Raw genomic sequence first — 18,529 nt, forward strand, 5'->3', positions numbered from 1 at the left:
GTGAGAAGTCCAAGTCACATGAAAAGGTCATATGTAGATGCTTCCAGCTGAGCTGGTCCTTCATCCAGGCTAGCCAGGCACCAGACATGCAAGTGACCAAACGATTTCAGTCCTCAGCCATCTGAGTTATCTTCAGCCATTTGAGTCCCTCCAACTGAGGCCCAAGACATCACGGAGCAGAGGCCCTCCCTACTGGGTGCTATCTGAGTTCCTGATTCTTAGACTCTATGAGCATAAGATGGCTATTGTTTTATGCCACTGAGTTTGGGGTGGTTTAGTAGCCAAAATAAGGAAGAATGCAGGAAGAGACTCCTGCCATGGCCACATGTATCATGGGTAGAGAATTGGACCTTACTCCATTGAGACAGCTGGGGGAGGGATGCCTAGTGGAACAAGACCAAGAGGGGGAATCTGTCTCCCCAGTCCCAGTTGGATTCTGTGATGGGTTGGAATGGCATGATCCTGGGATAATTGTATTAAACAGCTTTCTGCTAAAGGCATGACTATTTAGGGCTCCCCCCTCCCTCCATCCCACTTTCTCAACAAGAGCAAATGCTCAAATTAAAATTTGACACAAACACCAGGAGTGTGCGAGATGATTTTGGTCTGTCCAAGTGATTTGAAATTTTTCCACAAAAAGGCTCCTGATGTTAGAGAATTATGGGTGCATAGCCCAAAACAGCCCCCTGCAAGCAAGAAACCACCTTTGAAGTCTGACATTTTTACCTTGAAAATCAGCATTCTATACCATATCATTTTATTTGCTTGTTTATTTGTTTCAAAATTAGTAAAACTTTATTTCAACTTCAAAAAATAAAATAAGAGACAAAAGGCAGCTTAACACATTTTGGAAGAATTACTCTAACAAATCCTATATCAATATATTTTAAATGACCTGCCATGAGGTGAAATGGACATTGCATGAATATGTACTCTGCTTATCCTGGGATGCAAGATGTGATGGTGGGACGCAGAAGTGGCTCAAGTGATAAGGCTTCCACCTACCATATGGGAAGACCCAGGTTCAATTCCTGGAACCTCCTGGTGAAAAAAAAGAAGAGAAAGTGTGCCTGCGTGGCAAGCCAGTGCCCACGTGGTGAGCTGAGTGCCTGCATGGCAAAAGCGCCCACGCTATGAGCCAGTGCCCATGCAAGTGAGTCATGCAGCAAGATGATGATGCAGCAAAAGAGAGATGAAAAGGAGGGTCAAGTTGGGGTGCAAAAGAAACCAGAAACTGAGGTGGCGCAGCTAAGAGAGGTCCCCAGAATTGAATCCCAGTGAATTCTAGATGAGAAAAAATGAGAAAAGAAAACCAAAAATAAAAGAGAAATAGGTACAGAAGATCACACAGCAAATGGATACAGACAGCAAAAACAGCAGGGCAGGGGGAGGGGAAGGAGAAAAATAAAATAATAAATAAATCTTAAAAAAAAGATGTGATGGTTAATTTTTATTTTATTGTCCAGTTGTTTGGTCAAGTATGGGCCTAGATGTTTCTATGAAAGTATTTTATAGATAAGATTAGCATCTACAATCAGTTGACTTTAATTAAAGGAGATTGCCCTCACTAATGTAGGTGGGCCTCATCCAATCAGCTGGTGGTCTTAAGAGCAAGAATTGAGGTTTCCAGAGAGAAAAAGAAATTCTGCCTCATGAATGCAACATCAGTTTCCTTTGGAATTTCTAGCCAGTCAGGCTCCCCACCATATTTCAGACTCAAGACCTTGACATCAACTCTTACTAGAATTTCCAACCTGCCAGCCTCTTTACAGATCTTGTACTTGCTAGCTCCACAATTGAACCCATTCCTTAAAAGAAAAAATCTCCAGTCATGCCCTGGCCCTCTGCTGTGTGTCTGCACAAGGACATGGGAGCCGGATGCACTAAAGCCCTTACCAAAAATTAAGTTCATAGGGTCCAATTGTGTTACTGACCACAGAGTACTTTGGGAGGACTATTAACATTGACATTAATCATCAATCTGAGACATGTTGAATTAGAATAATTAACCATAGTAGCAAATGGGACCTGGGTGAAAGAAGGATTTCCAAGAGGATGGGTTAAAGAATCTCCAGGAAGATAAAAGAGTGATCAAGATTTCTTAGCTAAGATTATTTGTAGTATGTTCTGTGGCGTCCAGAATTTACCCTTTGAATGTGCATAGAGAATTTTTTTTTCTTGTGAAGATGGTATTTTTGATCCTATCCCCTCTCCCTTCCTCAGGGACACTACCCCATTAAATATCACCTTCAAGCCCTTCTTCTCCATTGTCTCCTTCCCCTCCACTCCAGTGTCCTCAAAAGCACCTCCCTGAGGTAATGTGGAACAATAATTCTGGAGAATAATTTGGTAAAATCTATCAAGAGAAAAAATATGCATGCATGCTTTTTGACTCAGAAATTCCTCTTCTAGAAAATTCATCTTTAGATAGACCTCCAGAAGTTTATGAGGACAAATATGCGAGGATGCTCATCACAGCACTATTCCAGGAACAAACACAGAGAACAATCTAAACAGTCATCAATAGGAGACTGGTCAGATGAATCACACAACTAGAAAAGGATGCTGGTAAGTAATTGAGGTTAGAAAAAATTTGCAGAGCAGTATGATCACACTCATAACAATAAAGTATGCATATTTGTTTGTTTATAGGTTTGTTTATTCTATGTCTTTTGCACAGTTTCATTCACATCTCACATAATGTTCTTGTTTTATGTATGAATGGTGCATCCAGAGCTGCACAACCTCCTCTGTGTGTGTGTGTGTGTGTGTGTGTGTGTGTGTATGTTCAAGCATGAGAGAGTGAGAGAGAGAGAAGATTAAAGTTGTACTTCTAAATTTTGCCCTTGCCATGCCTTCTTGCTGGGGTTCCCTTCCTCATTTGGACCCCCTGAACAATCCAACTTTTTCTTCTAAACTCATCTGAAATACCCTCTTCTCTAAAAGCCTTCCTTGACTTCCCCATGTCCCTCTGTCCACACCCATCCAGGGATGTCTCTTGATGGCTCTCAAGCACACCCTGTCCTTGTATTTCTCCTAACACATAAACTCTATGGCAAGTGCTGCATCCATCTTCCACCATAAGCTTCATGAAGAAAAAGAGATTATCATCTCTATCTCCAACATGCAGCAGAGTTTGGAATGCCAGGTAATGGTGCTTGAATGGACAAGGGTGAAAACATGCACTGGGTCCAGTGTATGTCAGTTACTTACCATTTGCATTGGTCTGAGAACTACATGTGTCCCAGGAAGAAGAAATAAACACTTAGTAAGTGGTTTGTAAGCATTTACACACACATAGTCATGCCCAGTGTTTCATGCTCAAATCGTGTTTGGAAAAGCTGAGTTAGACAAAGATGAACTGTTTTCCTTGCAGTGGGGCATCTCTAAGGTTTTAATATGCATTGATATTATCAAGAGGGAGATATAGTATAAAGCATCATCCCAATTTTATTGACCATGAAGCACTTTTAGAGGAATACTTATTAACATTGATGTTCTAAGGATCATCAATTTGTGACATGTTGCATTAGAGCAGGCACATAGGAAGTAAATGGATCCAAGGTGAAAGAAGGATTTTCAAGAGATTTGGTCAGACAATCTCCAGGAGGCTGAGAGAATGATAAGATCATTTGAAAATTCCAGTTGGATAGCTGGAACTGATGAGAAAAGGAAAAGGGAATAGAGTTGGCCAAGGTAGCCAGACAGAGCAAAGCATCATGGGAACAGACCCTCCCAACTGGGGCTTTTGGGAATCTAGAGGGACTGTTAGTGAAGGATGCCAGGGAGAAAGTTGATCTGAGGCAGCAGATTTCTGGGCCCTAATTGCAAAGCTTCTGGTTTAGTAGGAGAACCTACAAAGCATAAAGTTGTAAAAACCTCACCAGATTAATTTGGAAGATGAACTAACATTTGAACTGGCCCACACTCTGGCATTGTGCCTCTGCTCGAACACTATCCTTTGTAGTTAATAAGATCAGTGGACTGAAGGGAGGAGAGGTCAGATTACAATGATGTAAGGGGTGAGAAGTACATTAAAGGTGGAAAAACAGAAAAAAATGTAGGAAATGTTTCCAAGAAATTTGAAGAAAATAACGTGTATCAGTTTTTTAAAAAGTGAAACTGGAACAAATGTTTATGCTAACAAGAAAGGAGAAAAGAATAAAGAATAAGGTAGAGAAGGTGTAGTTGATAGAATAAGGTCCTGGAAGAGAGAGTGGCAGGGAAGATATCCAAGCACATATGGCAGGTGGTCTTTGGACCGGTGGAGGGACCCCTCCTCCACTCTGATGAACAGGAAGGGGGAAAGATGGACATGGACGCAGAAAACATGACAGAGAAGTGAACAGGAAGTTGAAGAAGTTTCTACCTTGGCCTTTGTTTTATTTGTGAAGTCATTCCTAGAAGAGTGGGGAAGGATTGGAATGTCATGGAGAACAGGGATGAGACTTGACCAGAGATGGTTAGAAGAACCCGCCAAGCCATGCTGAGGACCTTGTTGGGATGGAAAGTTCTGAGTAAGTAGAAACACCTATCCACGTCCCACTTCCATGTAGAATTTTCACTTGGAGTGCTCTATGTCCCGAAATAGGAATAGTGATGCTAAACTGCTGCAGGAGGTTGTCACAGAAGGTACTATTGCAGTGTGAGATCTCAGAGGCAGGGGTATTCCTGGGACTGACAAGGTCAAGGTTGAGGCGATGGGAGTGAAAATCAAGAAGAATAAAAGTCCTTAGAATGAAGTTGAGGCAATGTGAGGTGAAAATGTGGCCCAGTCGTCCACATGGTCACTTTAGCTTCCCCAAATGACAACAAGACTCAGGACTGAAAGAAGCTTGAATCAGTTACTAAGGTATCCAAAGAGGATGGGGAATTTGGGAAAGTAGGTGACAGCATCAAGGAGAGGTAGGAGATGAATTTACTACTCAGTGGAGCAGGGAGTTTCACACAACTATTAAGGAACAGTGAGCGGGGAGCAGATATATTGCAAGTGGCTGAATGCCTGCTTCCTACATACAAAGATCTGGGTTTGATCCCCACTACCTCCTAAAAACTAAACAAATGACAAATGAAGAAACCAACTCTGGAAAGCCAGTGTAGCTCAGTGGTTGAGCACTGGCTTCCTACATGAAAGGTCCAGGGTTCAATCCCTGGGCCTGGAACCTCAAAAAAAAAGTAGAAATAGTGATATGAAAGTCACCAATAGCCCTTTCAATGAGACATTTCACTGTTCCTCTCAAGGGTCCTGGAAACTTCCCCATCCTCCCAAACACACATTGCTTTAACCAGAGTGGATCCTCTCTTCTGTTTTAACTACTGGTACTATACCTAAGACTTATTTTATAAAGGTTTTTGTGATTAAAAAAAAAAAAAGAACACTACTGATCAGACTTAACCCCTCAGTTACAGTGCAAGAAAGAGTCAGAGGTCACACAGTGAGTGGATGGTGGTACCACTGCTGTGTCTTATCCCCTGAGACTTAGTTCCAAGAGTTAGTGCAGAAACATCCTTGTTAGGGCTGATGAACTGAGCACTGCTGAGGTCCAGCAGAACCAGGCATTGGGGGTGGGGATATGGTCACAGAAGGGCCATGGAAGTCCCTGGACACCTGCTGGGGACAGGGCAGAGAGGCATGAGGAGAAATGAGGGTGGGTAGGTGAAGGGGGTTTCTGGTCAATGATTCCAGTCTGGCCTTGGAGGCTGGTTTAGTAACCAGGCAATAAAGTTGAGTTCCTTCAGCCTCTCACTGTCCAGGACGTTAAATCAGGGAGGAGTTTATGGGTCCTGGTTATGTAGAGTCTCTTTTCATAAGCTCTTCAGAGCAGAGGTGGGAGGGAGAAATAGGGAGAGAAAAATTCCCTTTGAATTTCCATTGCTTTCAGAGTCCGCAATTTAATGAGTCATGCATTCTAAATCCTTGCTTTGTCTACATGTTTTCATTTCAAAATACTAAAAAACACTTTGTTTGGAACACAGGCTATTTTTGGCTCATATATCAATAGTGTACATCCTTTTCTCTCCATATTAGAAAAGCTTCCTTCAGATTGAGTTGGAGAGGCATGATGGTAAAGGGGTTGTTTACTTAGATGTGGAGTGTCTTGAAGCTATACAGACATCTTTATAATCCCTGAGGTCTTTCTTCTAGCTGGCCTCCTTGTTCAACTGACCATCCATGGGTCAGCTTCAGACCTGGCCCCCAAAACCCCAGATTCCATAGACTGGACAAAACATCCTTTCAGACCTCCAGTCTCAGGAATCAGCACCTTGACAGGCTTGAGATAAGTCTTTGTGGCTTTGCCCCATTTTGAGACTCTTGAAGGAAAGAAGGAGAAGAGAAGGAGGTCCCTATCTGTAGGTATCTCCTCCAAATACATGGAGAGAAAGCCTGGCCACACCTTAGCAAAGACACAGGAACGGACAGCTGGGGATTCTTCTATAAGCCTCTAGCTGACATGTGTGAAGGGAACCAGCTAGGAGTGTGAGGCCTGCCTCTCCTAGTCCCTGTCCTGAGTGTAAGTTTATCTTTCTCTGGACATTCCTCTGCAGTGTCCCTAACCAGCTTTATCTACCCTGCTGCTTTTGTGCCACCAGTGATATCTCACTCTTTAGGGTCTCCTATCTTCAAAGGATCGAACTTAAAGCATTAATAGAAAACATTGCACCATCTTTTGTGCCTCTTAGCTGTATGATATTTTCATTTATACTAAGGCACACCACTGTCATTTTCCTCTGTAGCATTAGCCATATTTGTCATTTGCCACAGAGCCTACAGTCCCTCCACATGCTCCGCCCCCCTCTTTCCCAGGGAAAGTGCCCAGAATTCTATCACTTAGCCCAGACTAGAGAAAGGTCACCTACGAATTTCATCCTTGGACTGGACCATGCTGCAGCTGGGGCTCTTCTCCTGGAAGGACGGAGCTGAGATGGGGAGGCCCAGCCTCAGGGCCTCCCACAACCTCGGACCAACCTTCCTGCACAGTCCTGCACCCGGAGCCTGCTTCCAGCACGCATCATTGCCAATTTAATGTTGCCTTCTTCCAGACTGGTCCTCAGAGGCAATGGGAAGGGCTCGTCCTGCAAGTCAGCACACCTATTGGCAAGGGGTCTCATTAGTTTCCCCCTTTGGTTTCCCAAGCAATCAGTTGTGTTGGAGAAGTTTCTGAATAGAGAGTTGCAGCATCCCATGCCTGGGCCTGCAGTCACTCTCCAGCTCCTGGGAGAAATTGATGAAAATCAGGAACTGTAGTCACCAAAAATATTTCCACTTCCTTTCCCCCCCAGCCCAAACCTAACCCAAAACTCACTGCCCCCACCATAAATACTTTTCAGCCACCTCTGGGAGCTGGTGGCACAGAGGGCTAGAGACCCCCTTCAAAGCAGCCTCAGGGACACAATTTTGGAACATACCTATTTACAGGATTCACCACAGTCCAATTCCTTGATGCCAGCATCACACAGATCAAACTTTCCTTCCATACAAAACCACCCAGAGCTGAAATTCCTCTTACGTTTTTACAGCCATGAATGTCTCCAAGGAAAAGAAAAAAGAGAAGGATCAAACACCCAGTGACGCCTGTGGCTTGGGAATGTATAAAACCCCTCACCCTGAACAGTGCCCCTCATCTATAAACGGAGGGCAGGGGTGGGGGCGGAGGCAGGGTAGCCCGGTGGTAAAGAATAGAAGTTTTAGATTCAGAGGGAAGTGGGGATGACTCCTGGATTTGTTTTTGACTGCGTCATCTGGGGCGAGTTGTTCAATGTCCATCTTACTTTTCTCCTGTAAATCTGGGGTGACTAGTCCCCTAATGGGGCTCGTATGAGGAAGAAATTGAATTTATCTATGCAAAGATTCCGTTTCCAGGCTGCTAGGTAGTAAGCACTCTATACATTACATCTGTTGCGGTTATTTCTAAAGACAAGCACCACCCCCAATCGGCTCCTGATAGAGGTGTTTCTAGCCCTCCCCAGCCTCCACCTCCCGCACCAGCCCGTCCCCACATCTCAAATATAATTAATGGAAACCTGTTCGGTTCAAGAAATAGAATAAAATGCCTGCATCCAGCTGGGACAGCCCATCCTCTGAGAAGCCCTCCCAGGTATATTTTCCATAGTTTCTTCTTCCCCCCCTGGGCATTCTGCAGCAAACACCCCTGGACCCCTCACCTCCCCCTCCCTGAGGGCTGTAAAACAATCAAGGTCCTGAGCAAACATTTGGGAAAGCTCGTTTCTCCAGAGGGGGTGTTGGGGGCAGAAGACTTGCCAAGTGGGGAAGTCGGGGACCAGGCTCCTCGGCGGCTCCTCTCCCCCTCCGGGGGCTCCTCTGTCCCCCTTTTCCTCATTCTCGGACTTCCCCTCTCCAGGTTGCTCGGGCAGCCGCATCGGGGATCCAGGGCGATGGTCTCAGAGAGATTTGAAAGCACATCAAGGGAACGTCAGCGAAGACACTGAGACTCTGCAAGGAGTTGACAGAAACTTACTGCCTGCACAGCGCTGGTTGATTATTTACTCAAAGTCAGTTGCCTAAATAATTCACACCCTCCCTTCCGTGTTTTTAACAGGACAATGGTAGAAACACAATCCTGGCACAAGAAATATAATTACAGTTGTGACAGATGTTTAGTTATTAATAAGGCCTCAATGTCACCAGAGGGTATTACACAGCAAACCAATAATGTGCCTTTGGAACCAACCTTAATATTTACAGGTACTTTTCCATTCGCACTCCTGAGGGTTTTGCTGTAGTATAAGCAATGTGGAGAGAGCTAGAGCAGCCAACGCGATTGTAACTTGCAAGAGAGACCAGCATCTTGCTGGCATAATTTGTTTCCTTGCCATTGACATCAAGAGAGCCACAGAAACGAAGTGGGGGTTCGAGTCAGAAATAGCCGTCTCATGGAGAGGGTTCTCATCAGTTCTCCTAAGCTTGTGAAATTGTTCACAATCCCAGGACAATGTCATCCCAACTTCCTTAAACAAAGCAAGGAGGGTGCAAGAATAGCATCCCTTTGCCAGCTCTCATCCAGACTTGCTTCCCGTGTGTTCAGTCTCTGGGTCCTCTTGGTGTCACCAACTAGGCAGTGAACTGCCTCTCTCTCTTTGACATCTGGTTAACACCTGTTTGATCTTTCCCGTTAGCTCAGGTGCCACTTCCTCTTAGAAACCATAGCTGACCTCACCCCCTCCCGGGCTGAAAGAGCCCGGACTACTGTCGCTAGTCCACAACCTCTGGATGAGAAAAACTCCAGACAGGGAATAATTGAGATGCAGGTTGTGTCATCATGGCCCAGGGCAGGGACAACCTTAAAATAATTGGTTCTCAGAAATATTTATTGAACTAACATTTAATCAATATTAATTATCTTGGGTTCCAGATGGAAGTTAAAAAATAATAATAATAAAACAAAGATTCCCAAGAGATGTGAAGCCCAGAGTTTAACTGGAAGCATCTTGGTGATGAAACACGAGGGCCCAGTTCTTTCCTGAGAAAGCTACCCCCTCACCACCCGGGTTGGCACATTGCTACGGGCAGTGACATGGCCTAGCAACAGCCAGATGAGGCTTTGTTTCTCGCTGCTTGGCCCCCGAGCATTGCATTCTGGGGAAAGACGTTCTGTACTAACTACAGCCTCTTGAATCTAATAAGAGGTACCTTTTGTGCCTGGAAAGCAGTCTCCTGTAAAAGCCAGTCCATAGGAGATGAGGCCCATAAAATGGCCTTGGAAAGCATGGCGCCCTGTAGGGGTGTGCTTGAATGTCATGGTTGTTTGAATAGCTGCCCGAATGTCAGCTCCATTCCAGGGCAAATGGGCAGTCCAGAGCCCTATACATAACACATGCCAGTTACTCAGATGAATGAATGAGGGATGTATAAATCGGGTGCTTTATAACTTTCACCTTGACTAGAAAGCCCCATAACCTAAGTCAGGGCTGAGCCAAGTGGCTTCTGGGCACTCCTGATCTGTAGGATCTCCGGTTCTCTGAGGGTTGTAGGATAGAATTGGGCCTCCCCAAAAGGAAGAACTCTATCTCCTGTGACTGAGCAGGAACTTCCCAAGGGCAGGAACACCCTATAGATAGAGAGATCCCCAAAGCCGGAAGGAAGCCTTGTCTCCCCAAACAACACATATATGATACCCCCATACAATGGCACTGGCCCTCACACACATACCACCCAATAGCACAGAACTTCAGACTCATGCTCACAGACCAGTCTTCAAACATTCACAGCCCACAGTGTCTTCAGACCCATATGCAGCCCCTCTCCTCAGACATGCACCTGCACACACTGTCCCCATTAGCCTGAGCACCCGGACACCCCCTTACACACAAGCCCACCTCACAGGTTCACACACACGACAGCACCCGCTTTCCCACACAGGCTAACCACACACTTAACTCTGTTAGTCTTCTCTGGTTATCACGTTAAGTTCAAAAGGGGAAACAAGTTTCCTGTGTTATTACAGTAGAAATGCAAACTAAAAAGTGACATTTTATTTTCAGATATGCTTTCCGTTGCCATGACAGTCCCAACAATGTGAAAGCTGTGATTGGTCACAAACACAGATTTCAAAAGGGAGTAATTATCTCCCCATATGCAGAAAGTTCTGAATATGTTGAGTCCTCCCCCCCCCCAACAGCCCCTACGAGCCAGATTGGGCACTATGATGGGGCACCTTGTCCATCACCTGCTGCCAAGCTGCCCCTGGGAACTGCCAGGAGCTTTAGGCAAGGATGTCCAAATCATGGCCACAGGGCTTTAGAACCCAATCCACTTAATTACTTGGAACTTGCTCCCAGCTCAGCAGGAGCACAGCACTGGAGGTGGCAGCTCCCCGTAAGTAACAATTGCGCCTGCTGCTCAGCTGGCCTCTGACACCCCTCATTGCAGCACTCATGATGCGCCAGAGAAACACGAAGCCAGAGAAAGCCGATGGCCAAAAATGGAGTTGGCTCCTCCAGCAAGAAGCCATCTCGCCAGAGCTCCCCACCCACTGGTCATGGCTGCTTGACCCCAATAATGGGGCAGCCATGCTGCCTTCACCAGCTGGGACTAACCACCCATGACCAACTAATTAGGCACCCGAGGTTGGCATCTGGATGGAAGCCGGGTCTGCATCTACAGAATTAAATTAGCTGCTCCTAAAAGAGAAGAACTAGGGTACATGAGCCTCCGAAATCCTCAGTGGATTACACAGCCTGTGACCCAGAATAAATGCATTCTGAAAGTAACTCTTTGTCCCTAAATGAACAGGTTGCCTCATTTCCTGATGAGATTCCTAAGGGCAGTTAATTCCAGAATCTGTCCCCTACACTGGACCTCCAGAAGCCAGTTTTTGAGCCCAAATCTTGGGTGTGAGCCCTGGGCTAATACCTGGACCCACATTTATGGCCTCTTCGGCTTTTCATTTCAGTAAGTGAGCTATCCACTCCCTTCAGCATCTAAAATGCTCTGTAAGTACTGGCCAGCTGTTCTTCTAGGACCCAGAGCAGGGTGAAATCCTCTGGGTGATCCATAAAGTGAAGCCAACTTGGTTCTGTCCTCAAGGCACTCCATCAGCTCCATAACTTTCACCAACCAGAGTGTACAAAGATGCTCTAGTGATGTGGGTAAGAACATGTATAATAGAATCAGTTCAAATCCTGGCTCTGCCACTTATAGGCTGTGTGACCTTGTGCATGGTACTTAACCACTCTGTGTTTCAGTTCTCTCATCTGCAAAATGGGTCTGATAATAACAGCACCTGGTTATTAGGGTTACTGTAAAGTGCTTGGCGTAGAGTAAGAACCACATCTCCTAGCTTTCACTCTGCATTCTTTCTACATGCACCCATAGGCAGATGGGTACTGGACTGCACTCAGAGCTGGTTGGGGTGGGAGGTGTGCAGGAGTGACTCCAGCACAGATACAGCCTCATAGAGCTCAGAATCAACCTGGGACATACACACACACGGAACAGGCAGGGAAGGAAGCTGCTTCTGCTCCTTTCATTCAGTTTTTGTTCCTGAGGGTACCTAGGAGTGTAGGTTTGGATTCTCCCCTTTAGTGTCACCAAGAACATTTAATAGGAACATGTGAATAGGAACAGGTCAGTGTCATCATCCCAGCATGTGTGGGTGCCGAGGGTTCAGGGATCACAGGTAGACTTAGCTTGCTGAAGTCCCTACCTGGATTCGGTTCCTGTCAGAGTACCTAACACTACAATCAGCAGGAGAAGGGCACTGCTGAAATCTAATATTCATAAGTGAAACGTTTGAGCCTGCATTGTTTACCAGCATAAATAATTCATCAATATGGGCTGGTTGGTTTTATTTAGTCTCTGGGAATCCCAAGGAATAGTGCTTCACAGGATGATACTCTAAGGCTCAGTTCAAACATTCACCAAGAAATTGTCTCTCTGTCTAAACACATTGGACATTGGGTTAAAAGATTTTTGTGTCTTGTGGCCCCTGTTAGACTTTACAATTCTTAAGGGTCACTTTATAATCAGAACTGGAATGCTTGGCCATGGTTTTGCCTGTAGGTCTTTCTTCCCAAAAGCTCTCTACAGATATATTAGTATCATTTTACCCATAAGTAAAAGTTATTTTTTTACAACTAAATCTAATTCTGTTTTGGAAATAACTTTTGGACAAATGTTGAGTGGAGTGGGTCATGCAGCCTGGGGTTGAGTGGGGTGCAACTTACTGAGAGCAAGAGGTCTGAGGAATAGCGTGGGGTCCACCTGGCCCCAAAGCTAAAGCTATGCATTTACTGGATCTCATGAGCATTGCAGCTAGTGAAGACATAAGATGGGGGTTGCCAAAAAGGCAAAACACCTCATGCAACGCACTGCCAAGCAGCAAAGCTCGTCACTGTGCTTGTGTTTACTGACAATGAGACAGTTATCCTGAAGGGGTGACTGTTCAGCATCATTTAATCTTAACACTAAAGAATATACAAGAATACAAATAAAAGGTAAAAAAAAACAGACAAAACAAAACTGCTGGTCTCTCACATAGGAAATGTCCATTAAATTTCTGAAAAATGCCAAAAGCACGTGCTAAAAGCTCCCTTGATAGGACGTCAAAAAGAAACTTTGTTTTCTGCTGATCTCTGTCAAAAACCAGTTTGGTATCATGAAAATAAACACTATACCCAGACAGAGCCAAAATTCTAAGCTCAAGTCTGAAACCTGGAAATAGTTTCTCAAAAGTATCTGCAAAACAATTCTTCTGCAAATGCTACCTCTCAGGAGCCCTAAAGTCCCAATGTCCTGGTTTGGCTTCATCTAAGAAAAACGTCCTAAACTCTGGCTCCTCAAAATGAAGATCAAGAACTATAAATGTTACTCAAAATAATTAAAGTTGAAAACTATAATAAAATAGGAACTGATAGATATATCCTTAACATAAATACACACACACACACAAAATCAGCTCAAAAGCCAGCATTCCACCTCTTGCTTTGTCAGGAAACACCAGAGACTTTATTGCTAAATTCAGGGGACAGATAAGGCTATCTCCACTACTATCATTACTGAAGGACATTTAGACAAGCAATTAGAGGCAAGACATTAAAAAGAAAGACGCATAATAAAACTATCTATCATTGACGATGATATGATTATATATCTGGAAAACCCAAAAGAATCAATAGAAAACCTATTACAAGTAATAAGAGAATTTAGCAAAGCAGCAGGATATAAAATTAATGCATAAAACTTGGTAGCCTTCATATATAAAAACAATATTGAATTAGAAGAAATAATGTCTGATCAGACCCCACTTACAATAGCATAAATAAATAGTTTTACATAATTTTAAACATTAAGTGAAATGGAAAAAATAAAGCAATTCCTAAAAACAAACACAACTGTATTTCAGGCTGATAACTTTACTACAAAGAGACTGACTTTTTTCAAGTTATTTTAAAACATAGTGTTTTGAATATACATTCCCCAGTGAGCATATCCTAGGACAAAAAGAACCAGAGAGAAATCATAAATAAAAGATTCAGTTATATGAACCAAAATGTTCTGTGTTAGAGAAAAGAGATACAAATATAAAACTTTAAGCAAAACCCTGAAATTTAATTTGAGTTAAAGATATTGGTATGAATTCAGGATTCATTTTTCTCTTTCAAAAAATATGTATATCCCAGTTCTGTCACTGAAAAGGCCTCATAGTACTAAAACCCAGTAGCAACAAGCACTGCCAGTGCCCAAATTGTGTTCTCTAAATACCATTTCTAGTTTTACAGAATCAGTTCAAGTAGAGGAAATTATGAAATCATTAGTCTGGGACTTATTGTCATGCCTGAAAGCAAGGAAGCTATCAAAAATGTAAAGGGACAGAGGAACTAATTTGACATGTCCAATGACTAAATATGAAATCACTCATTACTCTAAAAATTTATAAGAATATCACTAAGAAGGCACCAACCAATTATTATTTTTAAAAAACTTGATAAGTAAAAGGAAAGAATCAAGCAATTACTCTGCCTTTTCTAAATGGACTATATTTCACGGTAACTAAATAGTTGATGAGGCAAATTTCCTCCTTAGAGATGAATTACAACTAATAAATTCAGAAAGAAGAATAGAATTAGAAAGTCCCCATTTACCCATCCCTAATGAGATAATGGGTCTAGTTAATGATCATCAATGGCTGTTAAAACCATTAGGGTAAAATTGACAAGGAATTGTCATGGATTAATCAGTCAGAACTTCAATCTTGATAACTTCAAAAATGGAACAACCATTTTTAAAGATACTTCTAATGGGAGGCCATAGGAAGTACACGGCACTACGGAAAAGTGTTATTTACATAAAGAATTTTTAAAAGAAGTTTTAGGTTACAGAAAAGTTACATTGAAAATATAGGGGATTCCCAAATAACCCCTTCCCCCACATATTTTCCCCATAATAACATCTTTCATTAGTGTGGTACATATGTTACAACTGATGAACAAATATTGAAGCATTGCTACTAACCATGGTCCACAGTTTACATTATGGTTTATACTTTGTAACAGAAAATTTTAAAGGTTTTGACAAAATGTATAATTTTACAAAAAGAATTAAATATGAATCAGATCAAGCTCTTAGATCTGAATAGTAGCTCACAAGAGGATAGAGGAATATGTTAAACAACTCGAGAGGCTACAGTAAGCCAGAATCAGAAGGCAGAAAGTTCTATAGAACAAATTACAACTTCTGTAACAAATAAATGGCATGGAAAGAAATGGAGGGCAACTAATGGATTAAAAGACACTTAAGGGAACTATCAAACAATTGGAATATGTGGAACTTATGTGAACCCTAATTTGAATTAACTGTATATTTGAGGCAACAGGAAAAATACAACATGGAGATGATACTGAGGAATTTTTGTTAATTCTGTTGGGGACGATAATCGTATTTTAGCTATGTTAAACCAAGTGTCTTTATCTGTTAGAGAAACATGATGAAGTTGTGTGAGGAAAAGTAAAAAACAAGATGCTGTGAGGAAAAGCAATGCTGTGAGGAAACAAGAATGGAAGAATATTTGATAATTATTGAAGCTGTGTCTGTCTTTGTTCATGAATATTTGAAATTTTCCACAATAAGAAGCTTTTTCTAATGGGTGACAACAGGGCCTGGTGAGTTGGGACTTTGGCAAGACGTCTTGTATGTAAATTCAGGGAAAAGAAATATGCTCTGGATATATTGGGTCAGTTTTTCATTAAAGTAGGAGGTTCTCTATCCAGAAGAACTGAAAACTGTGACACAGACATTTTCACACCAATGTTCATAGCGATTTTATTCACAATTGCCAAAGGATAGAAACAACCCACATGCCCATCAACCAATGAATGGATAAGAAAAATGTGGTATATACATACGATAAAATACTTTGCTTCTATAAGAATAAATTAAATTGGGACACATGTGATAACATGGATGAATCTTGAAGACATTCTGCTAAATGAAATAAGCCGGACACAAAAGAACAAATATTGCTTGGTCTCACTAATATGAACTAAATATGAAGAATACACACTAAAGTAAGGTTATTAAGAAATAAGAGAATGTATATAGAAGTTTTAACTAACTTGACTGTAAATGTGTGGAAATGGATAGAATGTGTTAATAATGGGGAGGTATGGAAAAATATGCCAAATGTATGCTATGGACCATAGTTACTAGAAATAGTCTGATGATATTATCTCATAATCTGTAACAAGTTTTCTACAACTGTGTGGTGTGTTGGTGAAGGGCTGTTGTATGGGAATTCCACATATGTGCATGATTGTTTTGTAAGTTCACAACTTCTATAATCAAAAATATATATTTTTTAAAAGTGGGGGGTCCAGAGGAGGAGTATGGAGTTGGGGAAGCCATGTTAGAGATGAGGACCTAAGTCTCAGCTTCCTGGGGTAAGATGGCAGAGGAGGGTTTCTGCCTTCTGGCTGGGCTCACTTAAATGGTAGCTAAGTCTGTCCTGGTAGATAAGCACAGTGCCTGGAATAAAATATTTTTAGGATATTCTATGATGCATTCCAAACAATCCACCCCTCTCCCTGAAAATTATCCCTCCCATACAAGCCTATTACAGTGCCTAGAATTCCCAATACAGACACTCCTTTGATTGGTGACACCGTTATAGCAACTGTTCTCACAATGGGTTATTCCATGCAGCAGTGGGTCATAATCTGTGGTAAGGTAAGTTGCAAGGAAGTTGTGACTAGTAGTAGTAACCAAATTTAACAGAAAGTATATCAGCAATATTACTTCATAGGACAAGAAAATTAGCAAACCAGGGAACTGTCCATGAACCAGAAGAAAAGGAAGAGGTATCTCCTGCCTGGCCTTAGCCTTCAAGGCCCTAGGCAGGCTCTGCCCTGCCCAAGGTCTGTGTGTGGCATCTGGGGTGTCTCCTTCTCACAGGCCAGCAGGCCCAGCAGGCTTCCTGTTGAGTACTTCTACCAGGGCACTGCTGGGACCCCATGCTGTCCCCACTCCTTAACCTCACCCAACCACTGCCATTTGACCCCATGTCCCTCCTCTGACCCAAGGACAAGCTCTGGGACCTGAGACACCTCAAGGTCAAAATGCTTCCTACCTGCCATGTTATCAGAGATCCCAGGCTGTGGTTTCCCTTTAGGAAAATCCCCCTTCATTGATGCCCTGATCTCAAATAATACCACATTAAATCCATTTCAAGACTAATTGTTTTCATGTTTTAGCAACTCTGAAATCAGCGTGCCTCTTAAAATTACTGACATCTTAGACCAGATGAAACATTTAGCATTAGTTATTACAACTTAAGTGCCTCCTCCATGCCAGGCATACTTTGCATGAGTTTGCTCATTTAATCCCATGAGGTAGATAATAATATTATCCTCATTTTAGAGATGAAGAAACTGAGGCACAAGGTCAAAGGTGATGGGTAGCAGAACTGGAGATTAAACCCAGGCAAGCTTGGCTCTCAAACATCTGAGCTTCCCACCAGGGTCCACTAAAGTGTGGTCAATAGGGTACAGGTGTGCAGGGCCAGTGACACCACCCCACCCCACTCTCAGTCCCTGGGGGAACACCAGAGCATCCTGGCAGGGTCCCTCTGGCTGCCAGGAGCCTTGCTCTTTACCTAGTGTGCCGTACAAATGCCATCACTTTGCACATGCTTCAAGACCTGGAAATCGTGGCACTCTACTATCTCTCCAGCATTTGTGGGGGTTTGGGGTTGTATATACCCCCAGAAAAACCTGTTCTTAAAGCTAATCCATTCTTGTGGGTGTGAAATCATTGTAAGTAGGACTTTGGGTTTTTTTTCTCTCTCTCTCCCCTTCCCCAACCCCCACCCCTGCCCCTGGCCCACCACCCCAGTTGTCTGTTCTCTGTGTCCATTTGCTGCATGTTCTTTTTGTCTGCTTCTTTTGTTGTCAGCGGCACAGGAATCTGTGTTTCCTTTTGTTGCATCATCTTGTTGTATCAGCTCTCCGTGTGTGCAGCGCCATTCCTGGGCAGGCTGCACTTTCTTTCACACTGGGCGGCTCTCCTTATAGGACGTACTTCTTGCACGTGGGGCTCCCCTATGCGGGAGGCACCCCTGCTTGGCATGGCACGCCTTGTGTGCCACAGCACTGCACGTGGGCCAGCTCCACACGGGTCAAGGAGGTCTGGAGTTTTGAACCATGGACCTCCTATGCGGTAGACGGACGCCCTATCCACTGGGCCAAGTCTGCTTCCCGTAAGTAGGACTTTTGATGAGACTATTTCAGATAGGGTGTGACCCACCTCAATTAGAAAGAGTCTTAAACCTCTTACTGGAGTCCTTTATAAACGGAATGAATACAGAGAGAGAGAAAGCCATGGAAGCAAAAAGCTAAAATCAATGATACCCAGAAGAGAAGGGAGATGCCAGAAGACGCTGCCATTTTGCACTGTCATGCAGTAGAGGAGCCAATGGCCACCAGCAGCCAGTCTTTGGGAAGAAAATATAGCCTTGATGATGCCTTGATTTGGACATTTTCTCAGCCTCAAACTGTGAGCTAATAAATTCCCATGGTT

The 18,529-nt window shown here is 43.2% G+C and overlaps 1 protein-coding gene across 1 annotated transcript in view; it reads right to left on the reverse strand.

The window, feature by feature from the left end:
* Nucleotides 1–18,529, reverse strand: part of CALN1 (calneuron 1) — a 556,564-nt gene that overhangs the window by 514,988 nt on the left and 23,047 nt on the right. The window contains exon 2 of the mRNA XM_071211181.1: nt 8,261–8,452. Within this exon, the coding sequence (XP_071067282.1) occupies nt 8,261–8,379 (119 nt within the window). The 5' untranslated portion in view covers nt 8,380–8,452. The remainder of the gene's footprint in view (nt 1–8,260; nt 8,453–18,529) is intronic.

This window comes from Dasypus novemcinctus, chromosome 23 (genome assembly GCF_030445035.2).
Source record: "Dasypus novemcinctus isolate mDasNov1 chromosome 23, mDasNov1.1.hap2, whole genome shotgun sequence".
In the NCBI taxonomy this organism is placed as follows: Eukaryota; Metazoa; Chordata; class Mammalia; order Cingulata; family Dasypodidae; genus Dasypus; species Dasypus novemcinctus.